Source organism: Zosterops lateralis (genome assembly GCF_965231275.1).
Source record: "Zosterops lateralis genome assembly, chromosome: 1".
In the NCBI taxonomy this organism is placed as follows: Eukaryota; Metazoa; Chordata; class Aves; order Passeriformes; family Zosteropidae; genus Zosterops; species Zosterops lateralis.
Window position 1 is genome coordinate 90374500 of NC_139762.1, and position 27745 is coordinate 90402244.

General features: G+C 36.5%; 1 protein-coding gene across 5 annotated transcripts in view; it reads right to left on the reverse strand.

Annotated features, from left to right (window-relative positions):
* Positions 1 to 2613: 2613 nt before the first annotated feature.
* Positions 2614 to 27745, reverse strand: part of ANKS6 (ankyrin repeat and sterile alpha motif domain containing 6) — a gene marked incomplete at its 5' end in the record, with an annotated part of 39292 nt that continues 14160 nt past the window's right edge. The window contains 13 exons of one of the 5 annotated variants that reach the window (XR_014589967.1): positions 2614 to 4078; positions 4422 to 4467; positions 8025 to 8397; positions 9858 to 9954; positions 10871 to 10987; positions 12281 to 12348; positions 13651 to 13767; positions 15170 to 15359; positions 18921 to 19090; positions 19738 to 19903; positions 21656 to 21859; positions 22898 to 22947; positions 23550 to 23760. Coding sequence is in view for 1 of the 5 variants with exons in the window: in XM_083860335.1 (XP_083716461.1) it covers positions 4075 to 4078; positions 4422 to 4467; positions 9858 to 9954; positions 10871 to 10987; positions 12281 to 12348; positions 13651 to 13767; positions 15170 to 15359; positions 18921 to 19090; positions 19738 to 19903; positions 21656 to 21859; positions 22898 to 22947; positions 23550 to 23760 (1440 nt within the window). Of the gene's footprint in view, positions 4468 to 4922; positions 6971 to 8024; positions 8470 to 9857; positions 9955 to 10870; positions 10988 to 12280; positions 12349 to 13650; positions 13768 to 15169; positions 15360 to 18920; positions 19091 to 19737; positions 19904 to 21655; positions 21860 to 22897; positions 22948 to 23549; positions 23761 to 27745 lie in introns of those variants that run through there. The other 4 variants (XR_014589968.1, XR_014589969.1, XM_083860335.1 and 1 more) reach the window with 4 other exon arrangements.

Here is a 27745-nt window from a genome sequence, read left to right on the forward strand (position 1 = left end):
GGATAAAACACAGGAAACCTTAGTGGCTACACTAAGGAGAGGCATTCTATTATTGCAGGATTTGCTATCTGTTTCTGAATCTAATAGCTTGTTCCCTAACTGTGCACTGATTTGAATTAGCTTTACTGTACTTGTCAGCGTGATGAGTGGCAACAGTGAAGTTATGTCAGGCTGGAAATACAGGGCGTACTGCAGTTTTCAGTATGTACTAGGTCCTTTTCCTCAGAATATTCAGAGCCTAACAAAGTCTCAGCATTTTAAGATTGCCCACTTCATCATAATGCTGGATTTGCTTGAATGCTGATAACACAAAAAAGTGCTGGAAGATTTTAGCTGCAAACTGTTCACTCTCTTTGTCCAAGGAATTGAAAGGAAAACCCCAAAGTTTATGTATCACTGTGTAAAGTGAGAAGCAACACAGCATGCCCAGAGAACAGTAACCATGAATGCTGTTGCTGTGCAATGAAAATGATGGGATGCTCAGAATAGAGCTGACAAACCACTATGAAATTCACAGTAAGAGGATGTCTATAAAACACCCAAGAACTAGCAGACATGTAGTATGCGTAACACCCATTGTCTGAGGGGCACATGTAGATGACAAAATATCCTTCCATGGCATTCCAAGAGATGTTGTATGATACAGACAAGTCCATGGGATTTGATGGGATGCACTCTCCAAGTACGGAGGGAGCTGTTTGGTATCATTGCAAACCTGCTTCGATTATCTTTAAAATGTTGTGGTGATTGGCCAGATTTCTGCACAATGTAAGAAAACATGCCATCCCTATCTTCATAAGTAGCAAGAAAGAGGATTCAGGGAACTGGACCTTATCGGTCCCACTTTGACTTTGGGGAATGTGATGGAGAAAATACCTGAAAATAATTTCCAGACAGTTAAGACAGTGTTTGGGAGTAGTCAGCACAAATTCACAACAGAGGAAATCATGTCTAACATACCTGACAGCTTTCTATGAAGAGCATCTCACTGGATGAGGGGAGACCAATGGACAGGGTCCCAGACAATCAGATCTAGGTGGTCTGCTTCAGCAGGGGGGGCATCGGACAAGACATACTCCAAAGGCTCATTCCAGCCTCTGTGATTGTGTAAAATGTCTGTAGCATTGCTAAGGACTACAGTTTGTGTGTGTGCTTGACACATACACCAAATAAGCAGTTAAAATGCATTATAGGAGATAATACAATGTTTTAGGAACATCTATAAACTGGAGCTCTGTTTTGTATTCTGTGGCCCAAGCAGCTGGGAAAGTAGATCTCTGCATAAGTCATTTAATTACTAGCACAGAAAATGACACTTTCTGTTTGCTCTAAGTAAAGGTGTATGAGCGACAGATTTTGAACTAAGTCTGTGATAAACAGTAAGTGCTTTGGAGCCCTGAGCTGCTGAAGTAAGTGGATCCCAGGGCATTCAATATTGAAACCTAAAAAACAACCTAAAAGAGAGGCAGATCCTGGAAAGAAAACCAGAAAACCCAATCTAGTAGCTGTGCTTCTATCTTTAGCTTTTATTCATTTTGTTTTCCTTTTATTCATTCTTCCCATTCTTAGGAAATAATGGCAGCAGAGAGTGACTTGGAAAAAACATATATGGAGATATCCATAGAGAACAATTGAAATCAGGCCGGTTGTGATCAAATTGCACTTTGTTGGCTGCTATCTGTACAATGTTTTTTTTCCACAACTCAGAAAACAGGAAATCTCTGCACCAGGTAATTGGAGGGTACTGATTCTGTGGGGTAACAAACCATGTAGGCTTATTAAAAACAAGAACTCACAGCCACAGATCAAGAGTACACATGAACAGAGTATTTTTATGTTATTTACAAGGAAGTATCTTGAATGGGCCTGCTTTCCAAAACTCACATTAACCTGTTTATCACCTTCAAGAACCCTGCTCCAGTACAGCAATACTCCCCTACTAACAGTCCTGCTATCCCACTCCTCTTAAGACCAGACAGATCTATTTTGAGAGTGTTGTACATACTTATGAATAAAAACTCAGAGAAGTAAGAGGCCAATTAAAATGTTTTGCTGGGAATGCTGGGTGCAATGCTGGGAATATGGCAATCATACTTCAGGTATGTGTTTGCTGTTGTTTTTATGACTGCGTGTTAACTCCATTAAGTTTTAATGCACACTGGACTGCTGTGAATGACAAGTGGCAAAAATTGCTTTGAAACAACTCCTTGCTGTGGCACTTTAAGGAGGACATTACATTAACAGTTTATTTCAATAATACAAACTTCTGAGAGACTGGAAATTAGGTGTTCCAAATGAGCTTTAAATATAGCACAAGAAGTTTCAGTTTTAATGGACAAAGCCTGTTCCCACTAAATGTACCCTTGTACTGCCAAGAGGGCTTTGAAATAAAATAAAGTGGCAAGTTTGAGGCTATTAGTGTCAGAGTCAGACAAGCCAAGCAATTGTAAATTAAGCTGATCTCAGTATTAAAGAAATCTCTTTGCATGAACTCTTATGTTACTCTTCACTCTGGAAACCAAAGTTATTCCCTTGAGAAAGTACCTGGCTTCTAAGGCATTTGCTGAAGCATGAGAAATACTATAGATGACTACTTGAATCATTTCTAGATAACAAAGTATCTTTATTTAAAATCTGATTTGCATTAACACTCAAAGTGCAGAAAAAGAAAATTAAATTCAAAGAAACTTATAAAAGCTTCTTGTAAAATAACAGTACTCAGCAAAATCTTTGGTTAATAACTACAGATTAGTCGAGTCTATAACACTAGACTTAATCACGACAAGAACTAGTCTTTGTAGGATCTCCTTCTTTGGTAAAACCCAGAAGGTATCACTTTTCATTATGAGGTAAGCAAAGTTTGCCAACAAAGATTTTCATTTAAACTGAAAAGGAGGACACAGAAAATGAACAGCAAACAGCAAAAAAAAAAAAAAAAAAAAAAAAAAAAGCTTTCACCTTTGAACGTCTGTGACAAATCAGGACAAGTCAATGAAATTACAGAGTCTCCATCTCTGAATGGTCTCTTTGTCCAAGTGGCTGCAATGAACAATCTGATCATAACCCTCATGTAGTGTCATGTCTGGCATCCCTTCTGGGTGCTTTGGATGCCTCAAGGCCTGGCAAATGCCAGTGGAGGTCTGGACAATTGAATCGAACTTCCAATGTAGTCCAGTGAGATACTGGGTTTTGAGGCCCTGGTGATGGCACCGACCAGACCTCTGCCGCCTAGAGCAGAGTTAAAGAGCTGCCTGTGCCAGCCCTGACACACAGACACACAATACAGGACTCTGTCTCAAACTTACCTACTCTCAAAGGCAGGAAAAACAGCCAGGAGCTGACAGTACAGTGAGGAGCATGGGTAAAATCTTCGGTTATGTACCAAGACCACTCAAGTAATTGGAGCTACAAGATCTTCTTGCCTTTACCTGCAGTACTTGAGTCTTCAGAAAGATTAATAGAGTGCTAGAAACTTCTGATGACTTGTATTTTAATTCCTGATGATTTGCATTTTACCTGCTTAACAAAACTGGTATTTGCTACAGAAAATTATTTCTACTTGCAATTACTGTAACTTTCATTTCCAAATTGCTAAAAAATCAAGTTATAAAAATGTATTTTTAAGTATATGCTAGTGTCACTATTCAAAAAAATCCCAGCCAGTATAATGTAAATTGTTTTATTCTCAAAAAAAAAAAAAAAAGTCAGCAATATAAAATATTTTAACATTCTTTCTGTTTAAATATTGGTGACAGATTATGCATTTCCTCAAATAAAGTGCTGTGTTTACAAAAGGTACTTTTTTTAACTTTTACTGCTGTTCTAACCTCATAATATTGAATATATAAAGTATATTTTGGTTATTGAAGAATGCAGCATCACTTCTCCCTTCTATTTCTTTCCATGAAATCATTACATTTTCAATCTGGACTCCTTTATCTGTATCCAGTCAATAAAGGTATATTCAGCTTAGGTATTTCCCCATGTAGAAGGTGTCACAATTTCTGGTGGCCTTCTTGCCTTCTGTGCTTTTGTTGCTCTTGACTGTGCCCATGAAGGTCTCCCACAGGTTCTTCATCTATAGGTAAGAGTGGAATGAAACATCCATCTTCTCGCATGTTCATCCATTCTTCCTACTCTTCTGACTTCACTCTTCTCAAATCCCTACCACTGATGCCTTGACCAATTCAACACTTAGGTTGGACTATAGAAGCAATCTCTTTATTATTTTGACTTTCTGTGATTTTGCATTTTAAGCATGTTACTGCAAAAAATCCTATGTCAGAGCAGTCAGGACTAACTTTTCAAATTTTCATTTGCACGGATTTACTTAGTCAGATGCCAAACTTCACCATTCAAAAAAAAACCAACCAAACAAACAAACAAACAAAAAACCACCCCACTTTGGTTCCAGTAGCTACCTTTTAGAAGAAACAGCTTCTTGTGGTTTTAAAGAGCAGCCAGGAGCTGTAAGAGAGGAAAAAAAAAAGAAGTCTTAAAAATTGCAACCACCAAGACTCACAGCTGTAAACAAGAAAGTAATGCCACAACCACTGGAAACAGGCCCACATTTCCCAATGTACTTGTATCTAACAGTTTGATCCTGTAATTCATTTTAATCATCTTAAGCTGCTTCCTGTAAGGAAAAGTTATAAAAAGTCAAACTCATGTGTGAAAAGGTCACCTACTGCCACAAAATTTTGAGAAATCCCTCTTTTCTCAAAGTGCATCTTTCCAGTAAGTGACTACCTGAACCCTTTATGATTTTTATATGCAAGTCTGTATTGATTTTGCTCCTACTTTTACTTCTCTCTCCTCAATCTCTAACTCCCTCCTCTGGATAATTTCCACTTTTTTTTGAGTTTGAATTTAAAAATGAAAAGTTAATACATTAATAAAAAAGTTAATACATTAATAAAAACTCTGCATCTGCAGATACATATGTATCTATCAATATATATAACATATCATATGTAAAGAAAAGAGAAAAACCAGAATTTCCACTACCTATAGACTGAAAGGCATCATATTCTTTTTTCATCATAGGCATATTGTCTGGAGAATATTCACAGTTTATTCTTTTGATATCTATGTCCTGCCTTTGTTCATCGCCCCTACCAGATGTTTGGATTTTCCCTTTTCTTCCCACCTATCAGAAGTGTTGTTTAGATGGGGGAAAGCAGCTGGACGCCTGTACCAAGTGACAAGGCTCATCTTTTTCTTTCAAACATTTCAATAAACTTGGCATTAGAAGGCAAACAAAGTTAACTGGTAGTTAGCTTTACCTCCAACTAATCTTAATAGGTTTTTTCATAATGAGTTTAAGAAGTGTCCTAGCAGAAAAAGATTGTGTCCTTCTGAGTGTAAACCTTGGATTCTCTCTTGTGTTTTTCATGTCATTTTTGCAGAAATGGCAAATTCTGTTGCAAGCCATAAATAGGCAAGGGAACTTCCATGAAGTATTTCTGATCTTATCAGATGATTTAACATGTAACACTTTGTTACACATCTATTGTAACTAGCATATAGGATTTTATGTCTGCTTTTCTGGAGGAATTCATTTCAGTTGCTTTTCTACTTTTTTTTTTTTCTTTTTTTTTTTTTTTTTTTTTAAAAAAAAAAAAAAGAATCCACATGGCTGTTTTTCAGCTTTTCATTTCTGATTTGGCAAGTTTGTGTTGAAATCCAGCTGTTGTCTTTGGTGTCACTTGTTTCAATTAACCTGTAGACCACTGCCAGATCTGTTCAACCTCTTGATTGCACTCAGTTAACAGGAGCATGAATCTTGACACAGCCCCCCAAAATAAACTAAACAATTAGTTCTGGCAATTAGGCATTCAGAAAGTCCAATTTTCTTTTTTACCAGAATCATGTAAGCAAAATGATCACCTCAAACCACAAACAAAAACTTTTCCTGGGATAACATAATACTATTTGTTAAATCCTGTTCTCTCAGAAAGCTGGACTTTATGTTGTCACTTGCTGTTTTGCTGAAGGTGGAATCCGGACAAAGGAGGAGCGTTTTGTTCCTCAGAGCAGTTATTCTGCCTCATGCCTCCATGGGCTGGTCATCTGCTCTAAATGGTGAAGCAGCACAGCAATTCTGTGTTTGCTGGACACATTCACTGGGCTATAAAAAAGCAGTATCTTCCTAGTAGTTTCTCTTATCAAGGACAGGATGCATTGTCAATTTTCCAAGACGTAATAGTAGCCAAACTATCAAAGTGTCAAAACCTGCCAAAATGTTCACTCTTGGAATGAATAATTTTATCAGAATTTTCTAGAAACCAATTAATTTCCATTAAAAAAAGAGATGGAAGCAACATTCCCCATGCACGTACTGTTTGCCTATTCAGAATTCATGGTGCCTCCAAACGTAATGGCTTATGGGTTCAGTAGCCTCTGAATCATTTACAATGCTCTGCATTATGCAGGTCAGACAAGGACAGGAGCATGGAATTCACACAGCCTAACCTAGTGTCCCTGGCATGGGGTGGGGAGGAAGGATTCCAGTTCAGAAACCTTCTTTAAGTGGGAGTCCAAGATATCTTAACCCAAAGTACTAGCAAAAAAAGCACATAAAACAAATACACAAAGCAAATAATAGCAAATTTCTAAGATGTCCGAAAGAAGCAGAAGGATTAAGCAGCTGAACTGCTGTGTACAGAGCACAGGTTGTTGTTTAAATTGTCACATAACTGAGATGTGATAACAGTGATGAAAATCTTTTTAATGGTTTAATCGCTAATGTAGGGAAACAGAGACCAGTGAGATGGACAGTAATACTAACCAGATTAGTAAAAACTGTAACAATCTGAAATTTTGTGGAAAGCAATCAAGAAGGGGTTTTAGAAGTCTTGCCTCACCAACCAACTACAATTCCTTGAAGGTGCCAACAGTCTTGTAGATAAAAGAGGTCCTTTTGATGCTTTGATTTTGACAAGGCATTTCACAAGGTCCAAGGTTAGCCCTTTAAGATAATAAGGAACCCACAGGGTAAAAATAAAATTTCTTGTGTGGATAAATAATCTGTTAGGGAGGCAGAGGACAGAACGTTGGAGTAAAATGATTTTTTCCATAGTAGAGAGATTCACTCCTAATATTTCATAGGGATATGCATGAGGATATTCAGGATATGGACAGTATATTCAATATAGAATTTTGAAAGGGTATATAGAGTGAAGGGATAAACATTTCCTAAGTTATCCATGTAAATATAAAATAAGGTAAACAGAAAGCTGGCAAAAAAGTATTCATGTGACATCTGTGCCTAAACAGTAAGATAGTGACAAAATTTGGTGAAGGTAAATAAGAAGTAATAAGCAAGGCAACTGGAAAAGATGTATGTGTGTTTATATATAATTATAGACTGTAAGCTCAAACTCAGTAGATCAGCTGGGTTGTAAGAGGTAATTCAAATGAATACCAATTCAGTCTTCAATTACAGTCAACACAGCAAAGTACCAGAAATAACTAGGAAAAGGCAAGAGAATGGGAATCAGAGAACACGACTGAAAAACAAACATCACTCTGTGATGTAAATCCATAATATGCCTACATATTGAATACTCTACGCTAGGCTGGTATCTCCCAAGTCTGAAAAGATAAAAACAGAAGAGGAAAAGAGGTTAGAAAAACTATGGTATAAGGAATGACAAAGCAGCCTATAAGCCTTCCCCTTGGAAAAAAATATGAATGAAGAATGTCATAGTGATCTGTAAAATCATCAGTGGCATGTATGCAGGGAACAGGAAATACCTGCTCACTGTATCTTCTGATCCAGTACGATGAAGCAAAAGAAGTCAGGACATGGCAAGTTCACAGCAAATGAAAGCAAGCAGCTCTTCACATCAGTGCCAGATGAGACTGGATGAAAAAGTTGAACACAACAGCACGGACCTTGGATCTGACTTGGTACAGCTGCTCTTATGCTCTAAAATATTACACATTTCTGGAAAGTACTTCAAGTTGCAGAGACTGCATAAGGATTCCACTGCTACTTTTTACAATAAAAAGCAGCTTACCTGGTGCAGAAACTTCTTTTAGCTACATGTTCTCTTCCTCTTCTCTGTTAGTGCTTCTGTTTCTGTTTCACAGTCAAATCTCTATCATGGAGCTCTTACACACAAAAACCCAAAAGCCAGATCTCTGATGGCAGCCTTCTTTCAGCGTCTTGTCAAAAGCTCAACAGGAGCAACTGTTGCCTCCATTCTTACAAAAGGATGTTATCCCCAGCTCTGAGCCACCTTTCTTGTCCTTTGATGTCTTCAAGACACTTAAGGTCAGCAACTTGCTTGGAGATACATTGCACTTCTATGCTTCTTTGGTTCTTGAGTAATTCCAGTTCTTTGCACCATGTAATCAAATCCCAAACAGCTTCTGCTCACCTAGTAATACCTACAGAAGAGGCTCTTCAGCTCTGGGATGTTACCAAGAGACATCCAGAAGTTCCCACACGTGCTGACTATGCTGAGAATGGAAAGTTGCACAATGCATACAGGGACACCTGATAGTGGCTTTCAGCCAAGCAGACTACACAGAATGTTGGAAGTAGCCCACATTCACTGACTACTCCCCAGCAATTTCCAGTTTTCCCCAAGAAATCAGTAGTTCAACAGTTAGCACCTGCTTTCACATAACTAGTGAAATGCAGCTGACTTGAGATTGGAACAACTGGGACTAGCTCATTATTAAGGTTTCCTAAGGTATACAGTATTTGAATTATTTAACATATGAATGTTAAACAAATGAAATTATTTTGTGAGTGGATGAAAGCAGCAAAATAAACAATGGAAGAAGAAGCAATTTTAACATAGTGAACTTCTCAAGGCTATTCAATGGCTTTCATTGTTTCTACTAAAACATGGATACAGAAGTACATGTGGAAATAGGTTATGCCCTATGCTTTGATCTGGAGTAATAGATGAGTATCTGCCTTTGTTTCAGGTGGCTGGCAGGACAGAGATTTGCAGTTTTTATATCTGAGAGTGTAGGAAATGTATTCAATTATTACAGGTCAGCAACACCTTCCTCTAAGTTTTGGTTACAGACAGTAAATTTTAAAAGGCAGTTTCTCCTGCTAGCTTGGCTAGCAGGTAACACTGGTGCTTGGAATACATATATTTCAAAGAAACCAACAATAGATAATCATATAAAAATACCACCTATGCAAAATAACTAAATGCATACATACATACATAAATATATAATTAACAGAGCTGCCTAAACCATTATGCTAAATTGTAAATCTTGAATATATTTATTCTACCTGATCATACTGAGGTATTTCCTATATAGAATATGCAAAAGTTAATTACGTATCATACAGGGACACCTCCCATCAATGCTACATATATATATAGATAAAGACACTATAGACAGTATATTGTATATTCTGGTATCCTATACTTATATCCACTTTCCATGTTTAGTACTGCACAACAAAAATCTTATCCTTATTTCAGATAGTAATGAAGGATGTATGGACATCTTACAGATACCTCTACTTTTTATGTTGAAATCTTCTCTGCAGTCTCAGAGAGACACATCATTAGCCAGGAAAGCAGCTAACAGGCTTGTTTGTCACATTCTGTCTTCCAGCCAGTATTAAATAAAATATCCACACATTTGGACATTAGGAAGACTCTTTCACAGAAAAAGTGATTAGACATTGGCATGGGCTGCTCAGGGATATGATGGAATCACCATCCCTGGAGGTGTTTAAGAAAAGACTGGACGTGGCACTCAGGGCCATGTTAGACTCTGTGATTTCAGAGGTGTTTTCCACCCTAACTGATTTTGTGATTCTGTGATTCAACCTGTAATTCATCCTTCAATTTATTTCAGGTGCTACTTACATTGGGAATGACCTGGTGGTCGTGTGTTACTGACACTACTCTCAAATGAAGAGTGGAAGTTATGTATAGTTTCTTGTAAAATCTGTCTCTCTCGACCCTGTAAAAGAGCAATAAAATAAAATACCGTATTCTTAAATTTCTGTTTAAAAAATGAATTTATTAAGAGTACACAACAAATGTGTAAATATGTGTGTCTATGTTTATATTGAAGTATTCTATTAGAAATAATTACAAATCCTTACCTTACAGACATATATTGAAAACCTTCTAGTAATATTTTCCTGAAACTACCAGACAACAATATAAACATTTTCATTATTTCCTTCCTATCTTCATGACATATCTTAGTATGGAACATCCTCTACCTCCCCTAATTTTTAGCCTCATCACTACTGTTGATCTTGACTTAGGAAATCTATCTTTGTGTTTTGTTAGTCTGAACTTCCAGTAGCAGAGAGCAAGTGGACCTCAAATCTAAAAAAGCTGCTGAGAAGCATCAGTAAGCGTAATCAAAGAAATGTTCCAGTACAAAATCCCTCTGACAAGAGCACTGTTTACTGTACACCATTCTTAGCAAATTTGTTTATGTCGATATAAAATTCAAAGGCAATAAAAGTGTAAGAAATGAGAGAAGCACTATTCCCCTAATCACAGAGGAATCAAAACCTGTTATGTTAACCAAAGGACACCTTTCCTCTTATACTGCATTCTCTAGCTGCACTATTGCAGCCAGATGATTCTTTTTAGCACTGCTGAAATTAATATTTGTAAACTTCAATATTGCTGATGTTTACAAGTAGTTTATTCACTGGACGAGGAAAGAGTTATTGAAAGACAACAGAAGTGCCACAAAGGAAGATTTTTCACTAATCAAATACATGGAACACTTTGTTTGGAAAAAATTAATTTAGCTTTTCTAACTAACATCCACAACTGAATTTCAAAATGCATGTTGAATTAATTATATGAAAAACCTTGAAATAATTTACTTAGTACAGTACTTAAAATTGTACCTTTCCTGCATTCAGTTCAGAAATAGCTGCCAAAATTTGCTGCCTTGATCCATCCGTTTTAATACCCAGCTCTTTCAGATCACCATCAGTAAGTGTGAGGAAAGCTTCCATATCCACCTGCATGTAAAAAAAAAAAAAAAAAAGAAGAAGGAATAAAAGGAAAAAAGTTAAGACAAATTTACCTATGCAAAGATTCATTATTACAGGTTAAAATTGGTTTGATGGGTTTTTTAATTGTATAGACTTAAAGTAAATATTGTGCAAAAAGAATTTTTAATGAATTACCATTTGGTGCTGGTAATCCATTAAAATTATCACTTTACCACTCTGTTGTAAAGCTGCTAATCTGCTGTTAATCATTCAACTAATCATGATAGTACATCTAAAATATTAAAGGAATTTTAGGTTTTTTCCCATCAAGTTCTATTAATACACAATATATTATCTCCACAGAAATTCCTCTGCCTACAGTAGCAGCTACTTGAATAAACCTAAGGTTTCTCTCTTTTCTTCACCCTTTCCCCCCTAAGTAATTTTGGAATTTCAAAATATTGTGTTTACTTTTCCAGTGTCTCCTGAGAAAAACCTAGGTTTTGTTCATATGTCAGTTTTTATTATAACAACATATCCATAAGAACAAATATCTGAAACTTTTCATATTGATATAACCTTCACAAACTATGCGTATTAACTTCTACACAATGCTCCTTTGCCTACCATGCAGGGGAAATAACCCAATATATTGTAATGCAGCTAAATTGTCTGGGCTTGTGCTGAATTTTGAAATCTGTAGCAATGTCAACTTAGTGCATATCTGTTCACTACTCTTCTCTTTGACCAAATAAACACACAACATTTGCTCACATCTGATCCTGCCTTAAACATTGCAATGAATTAATTTTACTTATTTTCAGCAATATTTCCTTTCACTGCATCCTTCAGCAAGTCAATGTCACAGCTCTCATCTACCACAATGCCTATGCTCCCCAATTTAATTCTCCTATTGCTCATGCAGAGTGGATAAAGAAGATAAAGCAGCCATCTCGGTGACTCACACCCTGCTGTTCTCCTTCTGAAAATGAGGTTCCAGCTGTGATTCCAGGGATGATACAGTATGTCCTATGAACTGTTTAGCCACATTGAATACAGACATATATAGAAAAAGCAGAGTGTAACAACAGAGAGAAAAAAAAACCCTAGGTATACAAAAGTTGTAGGTTAAGTGTAAAAAGCTCTGCTATTTTCAGTATTCTGAAGAATGCCACAAATATCACTTGGTCCACTTTTCAAGGTTCTCTCTGCAACCAGGAATGGTTGTAGAACTTGATTCTGGATCACAAATCAGATGCAACATGTTATACCCTACTTTCATTAGAGCAGTAAAAACAAGATCTTTCAGAAAAAACATACCTCCTGTTCCTCAAATATAGGCTGATATTTCTCAAGTGACAATTTTTTAAGGATGCCAGTCAGCTCATCTGTAACAACAGAAAAGAAAAATAAATCAATCAATCCCAAAGATTAGAAAATATTGTAATGACCTCAGCATTATAAACTGAAAATACATATTAAAGCCTATATTTCCCATAGTCATCTATGGTAAGAAAAAAACAACCCCATTTATTTTCCATCAGAAATTGAAATATTGGCTCACTCTGTTCTCACCTACTTACATATACTGCAATTTCATCTAGTCTTACCTTGCTAGGAGGTAAGCTTATTCCCCTTAAGTACCTAAGTGGCCAGTGAAGCTAAGAAGTCAGAGTCAAAATGAAGAACATGAATTATTACATTATGAAACAAAACTGTATCTAATATTCTGCATATAAACTCACTTTTATTTTAGAGACATTACTTGTCTATTACCAAATATACCTTGCTTTCCTTTATTTCACTTCTTTGCCTTTTGAGTTTTCCTTTTCATCACCACTAGAAACATGAAAGAGAATCTCATACTCTAAGCTTCTCAAAAGACATCAAGTACGTTGAGATAAACACACTTCTCTGTACTATTTTGGAAGACTTCTTCTTTACATAGGAGAGTCCAAAGACAACTGAAGAGAAAAATTCTAGTTGAGTCTTATTTTCTGCTAGGGTTTTGGTTGTTTTTTTTTTTAAACCTTATGTTCAACTAACTTGGTATGCCTAACATGATTTAAAAAAGTTGACTTGGTCTCAGACTACAAGCTTTAGTACCCTGACATTAATCCACGAGAAAAGGTAATCAGTTTTAAAAACGTATCATGGGAACTTCTCCACATTGTTTGATGAAAAATATCATCTTAGAGAAAGAAAACAGAATTCACATTAGAAGACCCTAGATATATTATTAACTTTTTTTCTTATAGGTTGTTAGTTATCCTTCTCATTTTTCATCATATAAGTGTGCTTAGAACTGTAGGCCATGATATGGGAAGAAACTTCCAGGGCATCTAAGCTCAGTCTTATTGTCATAAACAAGTGTAACACCAAACACCTTTCACACATAGAGAACACTTTCAGGTGTAAGCTCTTCATGATTTCTCTTCCTCTACCCCTCTTCCAGTTCCTGTATTATTACCCTAAGGCTGAACAAAACCTGAAACCTCTCAGTTTTACAACTCTTGCTTTAAACATGTTTGTCCTCTGCTTTACCACTCTCATTTTCCCTACACTTACCTTGCCTCCTTACCTTCATCCCTGGAGCAAACTAAGGTTCTTGAAGCTCTTACTGCTTTTGCCATGTTACTCCTATTTAGCACCTCCTTTTATACTGTTCTATAGTAGTAAGGTAAGATTACCTTTCTCCAAGTTTTCAGAGCCTTCTTTTACTCTCACATGGTTTCGCCTTTCATGATTCTCTATATCACTGGCTCTCAAAATAGGGCCAAGCTGCTGATGGTCCACCAAGTGGTTGCCTAAAAAAGAAACAAGGAACACTTCTGAATGCTGCTACTGTTCCTTCACAGTAACAGTCAACGCTAATCAATTTTCTTACTCATTTAAGTTCACTTGAAAGAAAAGTTCAGACCTTCAGTACTTATTCTTCTGATTACTGCTTGGCATATCAGCATTTGTACTGCTGCTACTATCAAACCCCAGTAAGAGAAGCCCGTGAATTGAAGGAGCACTAAACTGCAAAAGCTAACAAACACAATGAACCCAGAGCTACGTGTGCTTTTGACAAACAACCTTTTCTCTGCTACAAAGGAGCTCACAGTATCCTGGCATTAGTGTGCAGACACAAAACTGAGCTTCACTGGGTGAGATGAGAGCAGCTGATGGCTTGGGGAACTCGCCTCATTATCCAGCTCTGAGTTCTCTTCCTTTTATGCATCTCTAAATCAGCAACTCTTATGTTATCAAGACATCATTATAAGATGGCACCAAATGTGAAAGGATTTGCTCCAGCAATCACTAGAGTATGTTACAGCTAAGCCATGAGAAGAGGGCAGAAAGAAGGTCAAGTATCACTTGTCTTCAGAGTCAAATGGAATTACCGTATTAATGGACAAAGATGGCATAAGTGAAAATAAACCAAAATCAATACAGACAATTTCAGAAAAAACAAAAATAGTACAAAGTGCCTCCATTTCTTATTTAAAAGATCCTGAGTCATGTTATTTTCTTCAATTTTTGAAATATTTGCAAGAGAAAACAAAGTTATTGACATCCAGTTTCCAATGCAGTAAAATGACTTTTGAAAAGTTGTAATTTAGATCTAAAAGTCTAATTTAAAAGGTATTAATCTTACTGAAAAAGTAACAACATTATCATTCTTATGACTTTAAGTTAAAAAGAGGTTGTAATAAGGTTATTTTTGCTATTTAGAAAAATAAATGTACTACAGCTCTTAATCAACTTCATGTAGCTATGATTTGCTATGGATAAAAAATGTATCTCTGTAGTGATGCATTTTCTAAGGAAAACAAAACAAAACAAAACAAAACAATCTAGTCTGAAGAAAGTACATTTTGTACCCCCAGCAAAGGGTGAAAAACAGAACTTAAGCCATGAAGGAGGAAAACGTGGCCATGTAGGAGTGGCGTACCTACATATTCTATGCTTTGAAGTGATATCAGTCTCTCTGTAAATGGAAAGAACCACAGGTTTCGGGAGAGAGACAGGCAGTTTTGGTGCAGGAATGCCAATCTCACTAAGAAACACCATAATACCGTAATACATTTTCAAGAAAGAAAATGTATCAGATACTAGTGTGTATCTGTTCTCATGCAGATACACACTAGTCCAGTACAATTACAGCTTAACACACAGTATTCTTGATGAATGATTCTCCTGTAATCACAGTGAGCTACTCACCATCCTCTGTAATCGTACCACTGCTGGAGCCATTGCTCTTGGCATGTCTGTGAGAAGAAGAGACAGAAGACTCTGCGTTTGGAACCTTAGGAGATGGGGAAGGTGATGGAGAAGGTGTGAGAGTTGGTGATGTGCTTTTAGATGTAGATGAAGTCCCAGATGGAGGTCTCTTGTTCATCTCCAGTTTTTGCTGCAGTTAATGATGCAACCATTTCAGTTAAAAATAATCGAAAACATGTTTACCTATACATGATGCTTCAATATTACTTAAGTTGTATATAATTTCTGAGAGCATGCAGTCACAACTAGAAGTTTCTGCTTGGTCTATATTTAAATAATTGGAGCAACAGTGATTTTATCCCAGCTGAAAGTCTCTCTCTTCAAAATTATGAAGAAAAATACATTTATTAAGGCTGTAATTTTGTAATAGGAAAATTACTTCTTGTAAAGCAAAACTACCCACAAGCACCACAATTATTCTTTTTCTAAAAGGGCTATCATGGGTTAAGTATAGGCGGCACCTATATACTACACAGCTTCTAACTCACCTCCCACCTCCCTTGGAATGGGCAGAGACAGAAGTAAAACTTGCAGTTGAGATAAAAACAGTTTAATAACAGAACCAAAGTAAATTACTTTGACTTGAAAATAGGGATTTTCATTCAGAGACTTAAGTCTTAATTAAAGATTTTCAAAGCATATGAGATGCTAATTTAAAGTAGCACTTCATGCTGGATTAACCAGAAACATGTAGCAAGCACAAACTAAGTTTTGGGCGCATTAAACCCCTTGCTGCACTGGAATGGAAGTTTCCAGCCAACCCTCAAATTTATTGTTACCAGGATTAACAGGAGTCAAATGATTTATTAAGAATTTTGCAAATATTTAACACATTTGGAGGAATGGAAAAGAGGAAAATAGATGAGTTAAAATGGGTAATAAGAAAATATATATGTACACATATCAACAGTCTTTTCCAAAAACAGTCAATGCACCTCATCTCCTAAATTCTTTGATCTACATATACATTTTGATGTCTGCACTGTATGACCCAAAAAGGAGGTGATTTTTTTACTGAATTCCTGAATTCAGAGTTTAATTCTAAATGCCTTTTGTCACTCAGGCTACTACAATAAACTGATAAAAAAGTTGATCTGGGTAACAGTGCAAGAAACAAGAATGACAGTGGTTGTTCCTGTCTTTACAATTTTGCTTCTGTGCTGTGGCATAAATGGAACTTTTCTGCTTAATGAAAGAGATGCAGATTTAAAAGATAAAACTCATTTGAGTGGTTACATTCTTCTATTACTCTATCCTATGTCAGAATATAATAATTCCTTAGCCCTGCTGAATTGACTAGAAGTAATGTAGCATGATACAAACTTGAGAGCTCCCTGAAGAGCATCATGAACTCATTTCAGCTTTCTGGCTCAAATTTCCATCTAAATTGGTATTGGCCATTTGTGTTGCAGAATGGTCTTCCCTCCCTAGCATTGTCTGCATTTATTTAAATTAGATCATCTTGTAAAATGTTGTGGGGTTTTTTTTGTTTTTTTTTTTTTTCAAAGCTTGCACCATATCTCACCCTTCATGGATAAGTTTTGCAAAACTGATCAGTGTAATATCACTGCATTTTTAGATCAGCTATTTCCAAGTTTAGACAGCATGATCCTAATGGGAGGACACAAGCTATTCCTCAATGGATATAGATATTAGATTTCCACCATTTACACTGATGATTACAATAATACACTGCTAGCTTCTGCAGCCTGTGTGGATGCATATTTGATTGTGTTCTCCCAAAAAAATCTCAAAAAATCACCTCAGTTGTGTGATACATGCATATCTATACTGAGATCCACACTACAACATGTTTTATTACTGGTGGATAGAATGAAACTTGTCTAGACATCTAAGCAAAGAACACTGAAAAAGCTGTTGCCTTTCCAAAACAGCTGCATAAATGTTGTTTAAAAATCTTTTCAATAGCACAATGAATAGCCTTTCCAGAAGATGATCTGCAGCACATTGCAATTCACTATCTTTTATCCCTTAATGTATCCCACTGTGAGTGGAAACAGTAGTTAAACTTCTTAGTGGCAGCATTGTTGTAACAAAAGGCCACAGGATCTGCAGCCCAAACAAAGCTCACAGGCACAGGTATTATCTCTTGGTGGGATGATTAATATAACTGGAGAAAAATGAGACTTTTGGGGGGCACACAAGGAGCTCTTCTGAAATTATTTCCAAGCTAAAAACAAGCTGAGAGGACACGCTGAGAGTTTAATTAAAACATACTGGTCAGACCACCTCTGAAAGTAAAAGCATTTGGTAGCTGCTCTGGAGAGAAGACTTTAATGAGGGAAAAGGATGATAAAGGGGTTTTGTCTACAGGAAAAAGAGATGGATCATTTATAACTCAGGGATCAGTTGCACAGGATAGAAAGCGAGGAAAGATTACCATATGCCAAAGAATTGGTATAAATGCTCAGACTCCAGTGGCCCAGCTGAGTTAGAAATTTTAGCTCCCAATCTCATCTTTGAAAAGGAAGCAGTAGTCCCTCCAGAATCAGGACTGACAGATCAAAATGACTATTCATGGAAACTGTTCCAGCATCAGTAGTTGCACCTTTGCTTTTTCTGACTTTTGTCCTCCAGAAATTTCCATTTAATTTCTGAACAACTTTGCAATTTCATTTATCATTTTTATGTACTAATTAAATACAAATATTGTGTACTGCTGCCATATGAGACATCACAGAATGAGATTGCAGAAGTATTAATTTTATACTCTGGTCATTTTTGTTTCCTCAGGCAAAATTTGAAGAATCTCACTGAAAGATGCAAAGAAAAAACAAAATGAGCTGCCTGGAGATTACATAAGCATAGGTTGGAGAAATTTTGCTCTTGCTCACGTATTCTAACATTTCCAGAATACCAGGCATTAGAACATAACCCCCAAATTATGTGTTTTCCTTCTCTTGCTTTCTGAAATGCAATGTTTCCTTATGTAAATAAACCCATCAATTTCTCAATAGTGTGTCACATCTTCTGTTATGATGCTGCTTTCTAATTTGTGTCTCCGCAGACCTTGAAGATTCAAAATTTTAACCATCAAGAATGTTGTACAAAGCAGTTAAGAACTTCAAAGTACAAATGCACAAAAATGTCCAGGCCATGAGGGAATAACTTTTCCTGGGAATTGACAGGTAAGTCAGCACAGACAGTATGGCTGCAGGAGCAAAATTCAACTTTGGTGATGACCTACCCTTTAAAAATAACACCTCATGGAGCAGACTGGTTACATGTGTACTGTTGTGGTCAGCATATCTTGGTAAAAACTATGTCACAGTCTGCATTTGGGTTGAGCCTTTGAAGGGAAACTAGCTAGAGAAACTAACTATATCACTTCAGGGTAAAATGCAGGAATAACTAACATAAAACATTGGATCTAGACCATAGAAAGAAATAATGAGAAACCATAATAGTGCAGATCTAACCTAAGATCAAGCTGTTTACTGCATTTACTGTTTTTTAAAACAGAGGGAAATTATTAATAAAGTAAAATCATGTTTTATTATTAGGTTTCATCTTCTGTGGACTTGCACTTAAAAGTAAGAGCTGAAAAGTTTCCACTAATATAACAAGTGTTCATTCTTTTTTTAACTGCAAAGTTGTGCACCAGTCACCCATGACTGAGATATGACCTATTAGCCAATCTGGAAGTGCAAAATGTTACATTTCCCATTACCTTGCCAACATGTCCATTGCCAACGATCTGAGCACACGGCAAATCTGACACAGTAGATGAAGGAGTTGACTGGACTGGACTGTGCTGTTGGCTGGGTTTCTGCTCAGGTAAGCCTGCTGCTTTTCTTCTTTGGGCTGCAATCTGAGACAAAACATTATCTGCACTGCCACCTAGAACAAAAATTAAAATAAACCCAGTAAAGGAAACCATAATTTTGAAATGTCTATTAACTCTCAAACATTCTCAAACATTCATTTCAAAACTGACTGGATGAAGCAATAGACAATTCCAATTTTCAGTTCTCTCCAGAGTTCAGCAGCTTCCAGAATAAAGAACAGAAATCAGCTGCAGAAGAGGGAAGCCAGCCCTTCACACACAGAGCTGACTCTCACACCTTTGGACATAGCTTTCATAAGCCTCTTCACCATACTGTCTTCAGCAACTACCAGGTACAATTGTAGTTAGGTTTTAACTGAAAACTGATTTTTATTTTAAACCAAAAAGTAAGCAACATGCATAGGAGTCAGCTCTATGACATGCATGGTACAATGAGCCAGCATCCATCAGATTCACCATGGGTGGATCCAGTAAAATGTGCATGAGCTGGGCTGACCACTGAGAGTTCTGTAACAGAGGTGAGGCTCCTCTTCCCTTATGTAAATGTTCGAAGTCCAATCCCGTGTCCATTAAATTTACAGAAGCTTTGCTTCTACAATGGTACGAGTACTCAGAAAAGGTTTAGTATCTTCTACCATCACCATATCATTAATTTTTTAACTGAACCAGGTACAAATTACTTTCTTATTAAAAATGGTACCTGATCTGTTATGCAGTTCTCCTCCATGCCTGCTAATTCCTGCAATATTATTGGATCCACCAGAAGAATGGGGAGAGTGGTTGAAGTTGTTGGAATTTGATGGAGATGCTGGTCTTCTTGCAAATGCTGGTAATTTGACTGGCCTAGCACCTTTGCTAACAGATGTCTGGAAAACAAAATGAAAAATAATTTGTTCTTTCTTGATTGAGAAAAATAAAGAGCAAACTTCAACTCCCAAGTTCTGAAACTTTCACTGAAGAACAAAAGGGGATCTCAGAAATAATCTTATTTTATATATACATATATACTGAATATATACTAATATAAATATATATATATATTGAGTATATTTATTCAATGAAAGAAATTACACCATATTAAGCCATTAATTCTTAATGTTTGGCCAACAGAAATGAACATATATGATGCACCTGAGACATGATATACACAGTATTATGAACAGTGGGGAAGAAAAAAAATTATCACATGTGAAATTTCTTTCCTGCAGAATCCTGACATTTCCCATCTTACAAAACATCTACCAACTTCCCATCCATTATATCTCTGTTTCTTACAAACTAAGCTAAAAGAAGCGATATAAATTTTCTCTCCACCAGTTGCATTTTTATATTCTCTGTAATCTAAACAGCCAGCTGCACCACTTACTGAGTTTTATCAAGTGAGGCACTACTGATTTAGCTATACACTATCCAAACCCTCAGCCACATCCTCCTTCATTTCTTCTGCTTCTACACAATTGGCCACTGCCAGCCATTTGACATATGAGCTTTTGCAGCACAGCTTCTTCATGTTTCTTATCCAGTTGCTCAAATCACTTCTTCCATCTCTGACTTACTGTTTCCCTCCTTCCTACACCCTCAGCAAGAGCCTTCTTTCCTCACAGAAGGACTGATGGCCAGTCCTCCCCTACTTTCCCTGCTCCTCACTTTATACACATGCCAATTATCCAGTTATGTTATTACGACCATCTTCTTTGGGATGATAAACACTTACCTTCCTGTTATATCACTTCCCTTCTAATACTCCGCCCTATTCCAACTAAATCACCTTAACTGGTATTAAGCTAATGTCCACTTAAAAAAACCAAAAGAGACAAAAAATCCTCCTAAATGTCTTCATTGTCCCATTTCTAGAACTGACATTGAAACACAGTTCTGGACTAGTCTTCTCTACATCTAGCTATTCCAGTCTACAGTTAGGGGAGTAAGCACTTCTTTTTCTTCAACTATGAAAGAGAAGGCTGTCAAGGCTGTTTAATTTCCTATCTCAACACAAACCACCTATTTTTCTTTTGGTTTGCGTTTTCACTGAAAACACTGTAGAATCAGACATGCTCTTTCTATAAAAAAACAGAAATAATCAAGATTTTTTCCAGTTTTACAGTACTTCCAATTTAAAGCTGTCTGCCTTCAAGTCCACTTGATCACTACTTGCTACAATTTTATCTATTGCCAATCTCTCAGCATATTATGTCTGTATATTGGTCTTACTGATATTTCTTCCCTCCTGCTCAGTTCCTAAAAATTGAGGAATTTTCATTCTTTTTTTCTGTCCCTGGTCTTTTTCCAAATCAGAGCAGTTTCTACCACACTGTTGGTGGTTCAGAAAAAAAACCCCACCAACAAAACAACCTCCCAACAAAACAAAAACCCAAACAAAATCAAAAACCCCCAAAAAACCAAACCAAACAAAACGTTGTTTCATTTCACACAGAACTTTTGTTCTATTATGTTCCTTCCATACAGATGTGCATTCTTCCTAAGCAGCACTGCTTAAAAGGGCAAGCCATTGGTGAGACAGTGGGTTAAAAGTAATTTCTAATCAGAAACAGAGCAGCTCACCAGTCAGCAGGGCCTTGGCATAACACAGTATTTTCGTACACATTTAGTTAGCTTACTATATCAGAGTTCCCACTGCTGTTAAAATCATGCTTGATTGCTCTCTGTGGCCAGGCAGTTCTCATCTGTTCAGCTTTGCCATCTTTGCTGAGTCGGGTTCGGTCAGAATTCCAAAGCTCAAAGCTTGAAGGTGGTAAGAAAGGTGGTATCACTGCTTTCAGCTTGTCACTGGGCAGCCTGGTAAATGGAGCACTACTCCTCAGCTGAGAGAGGGGAGCAAAGAAAGGGGGGTGGGAGGAAAGAGTCACTTCTTAAGAAAGATTACTGGGAGCTGGTGACGCAGTTTCAAAATTTTAAGTTAAGCAAAAAAGATTAAAACACATTTAAACAGAACAGAAATGAGACCTAAAAGTCCTATTTGAGAAGTACAACACATAATAACAACACAGAGAGAAATACAACACAGAGAGAAACCAATGAATATTGTGGCACCCCTCAGTATTAAGCTTATTCATTTGATACAATGAATATAGCTCATTAAGTGGCAAAAACCATCTCTTTTTTTACTGGGCTAAATATTGCTCAATATTTAACTTGAATATTGCTCAATACTTTAACAAGAATAACAATCAATTTCCAAGGAAATAACAATGTAGTCCTCTCTGTATTCCCAGACAGGATGCCTGGAAACAGTGAGCAACTGCATGTTCCTGCTGTATGTGTAGTGCAGAAAGAGATAAAAACACCATAACTGACTTTGCTCCCTGGAGTTCTGTCAGTCAGTCATAGCAAAAGTTCTTACAAAAGAACATAAAGATAATAACCAGCCAAATTTAATGACATCACCAGGGAGTAAGCTGCAGGGAAATACAAATACTATGGCATAACAGAAGAAGGAATAGAATAGCACAAATACAGCTCCCAAACTAAGTATTTAATGATTGCCTCTATTACTAATTTCACACCTCCATTGTACCATGTTCCATTCATGTTTTCCTCACTTTATACTGCTTGTTAGCAACTAAGCAGCTGTTCCACCTATGTTACTATTTCACTGCTGATCAAACAAAGGTAAGGGTAACTCTTGAAAAAAGTCAGCACAACTTCCACATCACAATACTTTTAGTACTTTCTACTCTAAGAACTACTGGTGTATCAAAGCATGTCTGCTCCTGTCTAGTGACTATAAAAAAGCTTTTTTTCTGGAAGTGGCTTGGACAGGAGGCAAAAATCTGTAAAAATTATGGGAGCTACATGACCCTCTGAACTAGGCTGAAGGCATTGAGAACACTGGAACATACCATAGTTGTCAATAATTCATCGTCCTTTCCTCCTTTTGCAGTGTTTGCACCTGAAAAATACATAAATTATGTTTTATTGTTTACATGTTTCTATTTCTGTTTCTAAGGATAGTTCATTGTTTTTAAACAATCAACAGCTTTACCCTCAGTAAGCACGCACTGTGAAGATTTCCAGTGCCACTGTCATGCACCTCAGCTGAAGTTAAGCCAAGTCTTACTTTGCATTGCAGACAGTGGGGGATTTTCATGAAGAGTTTTTTAAAGCACAATTTTACTTGTGCTTTACAAGTTGAGCTTTTTCAATTTCTCTTTCTTTTCAGAATTACTTACTTATTTGTTTAAATAAATTGGTTTTCATTACATGAATTAGTTTATGGAACATACTAACACTTCTCAGTGACCTGTCTGAATTTACTATTCTTTAGTGCATACTAAAGAATAGTAAACATGGTTGTATTAGTATTTTCCTGCTTAAATGATGCTGCACTCAGCAGGATCAAGTGAGTACGAACATCTCCCTTTCTACAGACTACAAATATGTTGTTTTTTCACTTATACTAAGCTAAATCGGAACTAAACCAATAATTCAGAAATAGTATCATCCTGACTACCGAACAAGAGCTCATTTCCCACAAGACAACTCTGCCTTTACCACTGGCTTTGTTATTTGTGTTCCAAGCTGTAGCAGCATCAAGGTTTCCAGAGGAGTCTGTATCACCCTGTGAAGCCACTTTTATAGTGGAATTTAATGACGGCTCGGCCTCATCCGGAAAAGGCACAAACTGATTGGAAGGAAATCCATGGCGCAGCGTCTGAGTCAACTTCAGCTTGCGGAATCGATTGGACATCCTGCTCCACCAGGACTAGATTGATAAGAAGACACAACAATTTAGTTTCAGCTAAAAGAAAAAAAAAAAAAAAAAAGAGGAAAAAAATTATAATTAAGCAATCCTTAGAGCAGCGATAATTTTACCAAGGAGTTTTTGAAATAAACTAAAAAGCAACGTTAAAGTGGTTTGCAGTTACCAATAGAATCCTTCACCATAATCTGTATGTGTAATAATTCTCTTCCCTTATTTTTCACCTGGCAAATATTTTAAAATGTTTTTCCACAGTATCTAGAAGGCCAAAGTAGACAGACATATTAGGACAATTTGAATAGGGAATTTTTGTGGCTACATAGGAAATATTTAATTTTCCCATCAACTTCCAATTTCATCATTAATTTTTACTCTCTCTGAAATCAATGAGTGGCTTCTCTCTTTTCTACTTTTTAGAGGTGTGCATATGAGCTTATGTAATCTTCATCAAAACTTCTCATCAAGATTTTCAAAATCAGTGGCAAACTGGAAGAGTTCTGATAGTATTCCTGTCAAACCAAAGATCCACAATGCATACAGTGCTGCTATACAGATAATTTAAACCAGACTGGAAAGACTATAAACTGAAAAAGAGCCAGGCAAGGAAATAGCAGCTGTGAAAACAACATAAACCTTAGGACTACATACTTTAACCTCCATCCATACAGATATCACATACGTGGAAACTGTTATGGAGAGGGACTATCTTTGCTCAGAATAAAATGTATTCAAATATTTACAGATTTGCAGATTTTTACAGGCAGACAGTGCAAGGTGTTTCAAATCTTTAGCAAGAGATTTCCCTAGACTATACAAACATGCCATTTGCACTAAAAATTACATGGCTTCTAGGTAAATCAGATTGTAAGTACCTTCTGATTATTGCTTAGTAAAGTTTCTTGTTCCCTTTCTAGAACACTTTTTTTAAAAACTCATGTTAAATTGACAACACTTCATCAGGGTGGCTTTAGGTGATAGCAAATCCAGGTAACAATCCCTTCTCACAATACATATTCTGTTCTCTTCTCAACATTTAATATTTTTCAACTACTCACTGATATATGTCTTTGCAACTTTCTTATACTTTTCTTCTACATATTAAACCTTGTAGGAGAAGACCATTAAAATATTTTAGATCTACACAGAGCATTAGTAATGTAGAGTTCTCAGACCTCTGTATCTCTTTGGTGTCACAACTAATAAAGATTTACATTACTTTCAGCAAAAAAGATCTGATGAAAAAAGGCAAGAGAGACAAATAGCTCTGAGAAAGCAGTAAAGCCCATGGTTCAGCATTTATTCACCTTCCAAAAGGAACTGGAAGTTCACCAAGTTTTAACACAGAATACAATGAGCTTACAAAAGAGAGTGCTTGCACTTGTTGGTTTTGGTCACTGAAGCTACCTTGCTTCTGTAAGAAAGATCACTTCTAACTGCCCATCATCTCTGTTACTCCTACTCAAGGCGCTTCTGCTTCCTTAATATACGCTCACACCACAAATTACCCCAAAATGGAGTAAGTACCGCCACTGTTACCAGATAAAAATCTACTGCTCTCTGGCAAGAAAGTAATGACATTGGAGAGGTTTATCTTGTCTTCTGGTGTTCACAATATGACGGTCTGATCACTGGAGTTTTTAGTTTGCTGTTGCAGGAGTTTGCAGCCTCTCCATATACCCACACCACATCACATACATACAGAAGCTGTAATGAAGGGCTTTAAATAGACTGAGGCATTCAAGTAAAAAAAAATCATTTCTGGTTAAAAATAGTGTCTATAAAAAGATTGAAATCCAGCAGCAGTGAGAGAAGGCACCAGGATCAAAGAACTAGAAAAATAGTGTGGCCATTTCAGAAATACCTTAGACATTTTTTAACAATGCTAGGAATTAAAGAGTAAGAGGGAGAACTTGAAATCTCTGCCCTCAAACAATTTTAATCTAAAATAGAAACTGAATGTGATAATTCACGCTGCTCTAATACTGACATTGAGAGTGTCACTTGCTGAAGAACAGGCAGGAAGAAAAAAAAAGGAAAAAAAATTTTGCATATGGAAAAGGGACAACTTTGTTTTTGAGGCTGTTGGGAGGAAAGGGTTAAAATCAAATACGAGAGAAGGGTGTCTGCTCAAAGTGACCTTTCAGCTGGGAATGCTAAAAATGTAGATGTGGAAAACTCCATTTATTATGCCTAGTGTTGCTCACCCTCTGCCTGATTGGAGAATTCCTGTGTAGAGGTAACACACTCTCACAGACACGCAGGAAGCCTTCTGTTATAGGATGAACTAACCCTACTGGAGCCTGGGTCCCCGTGTGTCTCTGGCACCCAGCCTGGTCGTTGAGGTAACAAAATAAATCTTCTCCTAGAATTTTAGCTGTGGCTTGGTGGTTGCCTTGGCTACCCACATGTTGAGTCACACAGAGGCCATGAAATGGTGATAAACAAAGCAGTTAACAGTTCTTGTGTGATAGATGTGAAAAATGAGATGATGAATATCCACTACATTATCAGCAGGTAAAGCAACAAGGGCCCATATTGTGCAAAAATTAAAAATGAAAGAAACACATTACAAAATAAAAAGTCTACTAGTTAACGACAAAAGTGATCAAAGAGGTGAGACTGAAAAGTGGATTTTTAAAAAAATCTTCAAAAGCAGCCTACCTGTAATCAGGTATTTTAGTATGAATACCATCAACAGCAGGAAGGCAGGAATATATGTGCATTTTCTTAACAGAGTAAGAGTATTTAAATGAGCTTACACAAATTAAAATCAGATTACTTATAGGTAATGTGACCTCTGAACAAATACTGATTATCTTCAGTAAATACTATGGAAGAAGTTATAGAAATCAGGAAAAAGACAAATATATAATCACTGAAAAAGGAAAATCTGAAAATTTACTGATCAAAATGCTTAACATGAAAAGGCGTAACTGAAAAACTCCATGTATCATCACAGATTGTAAGACACAGCCAGCACAGGTTTGTTGAAAATAAATTCTACCAAATTAATCTCTTTTTGACTGAGTAATCAGTCAAGTGAGCAGAAGGGAGGAAAAGCTAGAATGTAGATTGGCTTTAATAAAGCTTTTACTGCTATTTCATGTAGCATTCATCAAACAATTGAGAAAAATATAGTTCAAGTAAAATCACACAACTGTTATGACATTGTATTCCAGTCAGAAAATCTGAAAATACCATTTTTACCCTTGTTGAGTATTTGTAGGAAGAGTAAGATATGTAAGATATTCATGATCAGACAGGCTGATTAGTAAAGCATTAAGAAGTGATGGAAGAATAGATTGTATAGGCTTCCAGGTTATATTTATTATAGAACTATACAGAACACAATTTCTGCTGAAAAAATACTTGATTATGACTAGTAAGCACCGTAATATTCTGTAGTTTTGAGATCAAATATTTAAATATTCCAGAATATTAAATTTGTGTCAATACTTGTGTCTATATCCTCACCACTGACAAATCTTTTCTTTTTCACCTCACCATCTTTTATGACCGTAACTCAAGCCTTTGTGTCATAACACTGCAAGGGTAGCAATCCAATCTGCTGATCTGTATTCCACAAAGCCAAAAGCTAATCTGACAATTTCCCATCTAAGTAATATAGGTCCATCTAAATTGATAAGGAAGTTGTATCATATTGAATAATAGCATAATCATATGAAAACATATTCCTTCATAGTTAAAACTGCAAAACAGATTTGAGCTGAAGGAGAAATTTAAATGGTCTTTAAAATTCATGTCAAAAATAGCCTGGAAATTAACATGACTTTTTTCAAGATCCTAGTAATATTTATACTTAAAAGACAACATCATGGACTCCAGGAAATTCTGAGGTCCACCATAATTGAAGATTATTTACCTAAATAAACTGGTGCCTGGAAATAGGCAACAATGGTAACAACAACAAAACTAACTCTTTTTCCTTCTCTTTTAAAAACAGTCAATGAAAATTGCAGTATCTTTG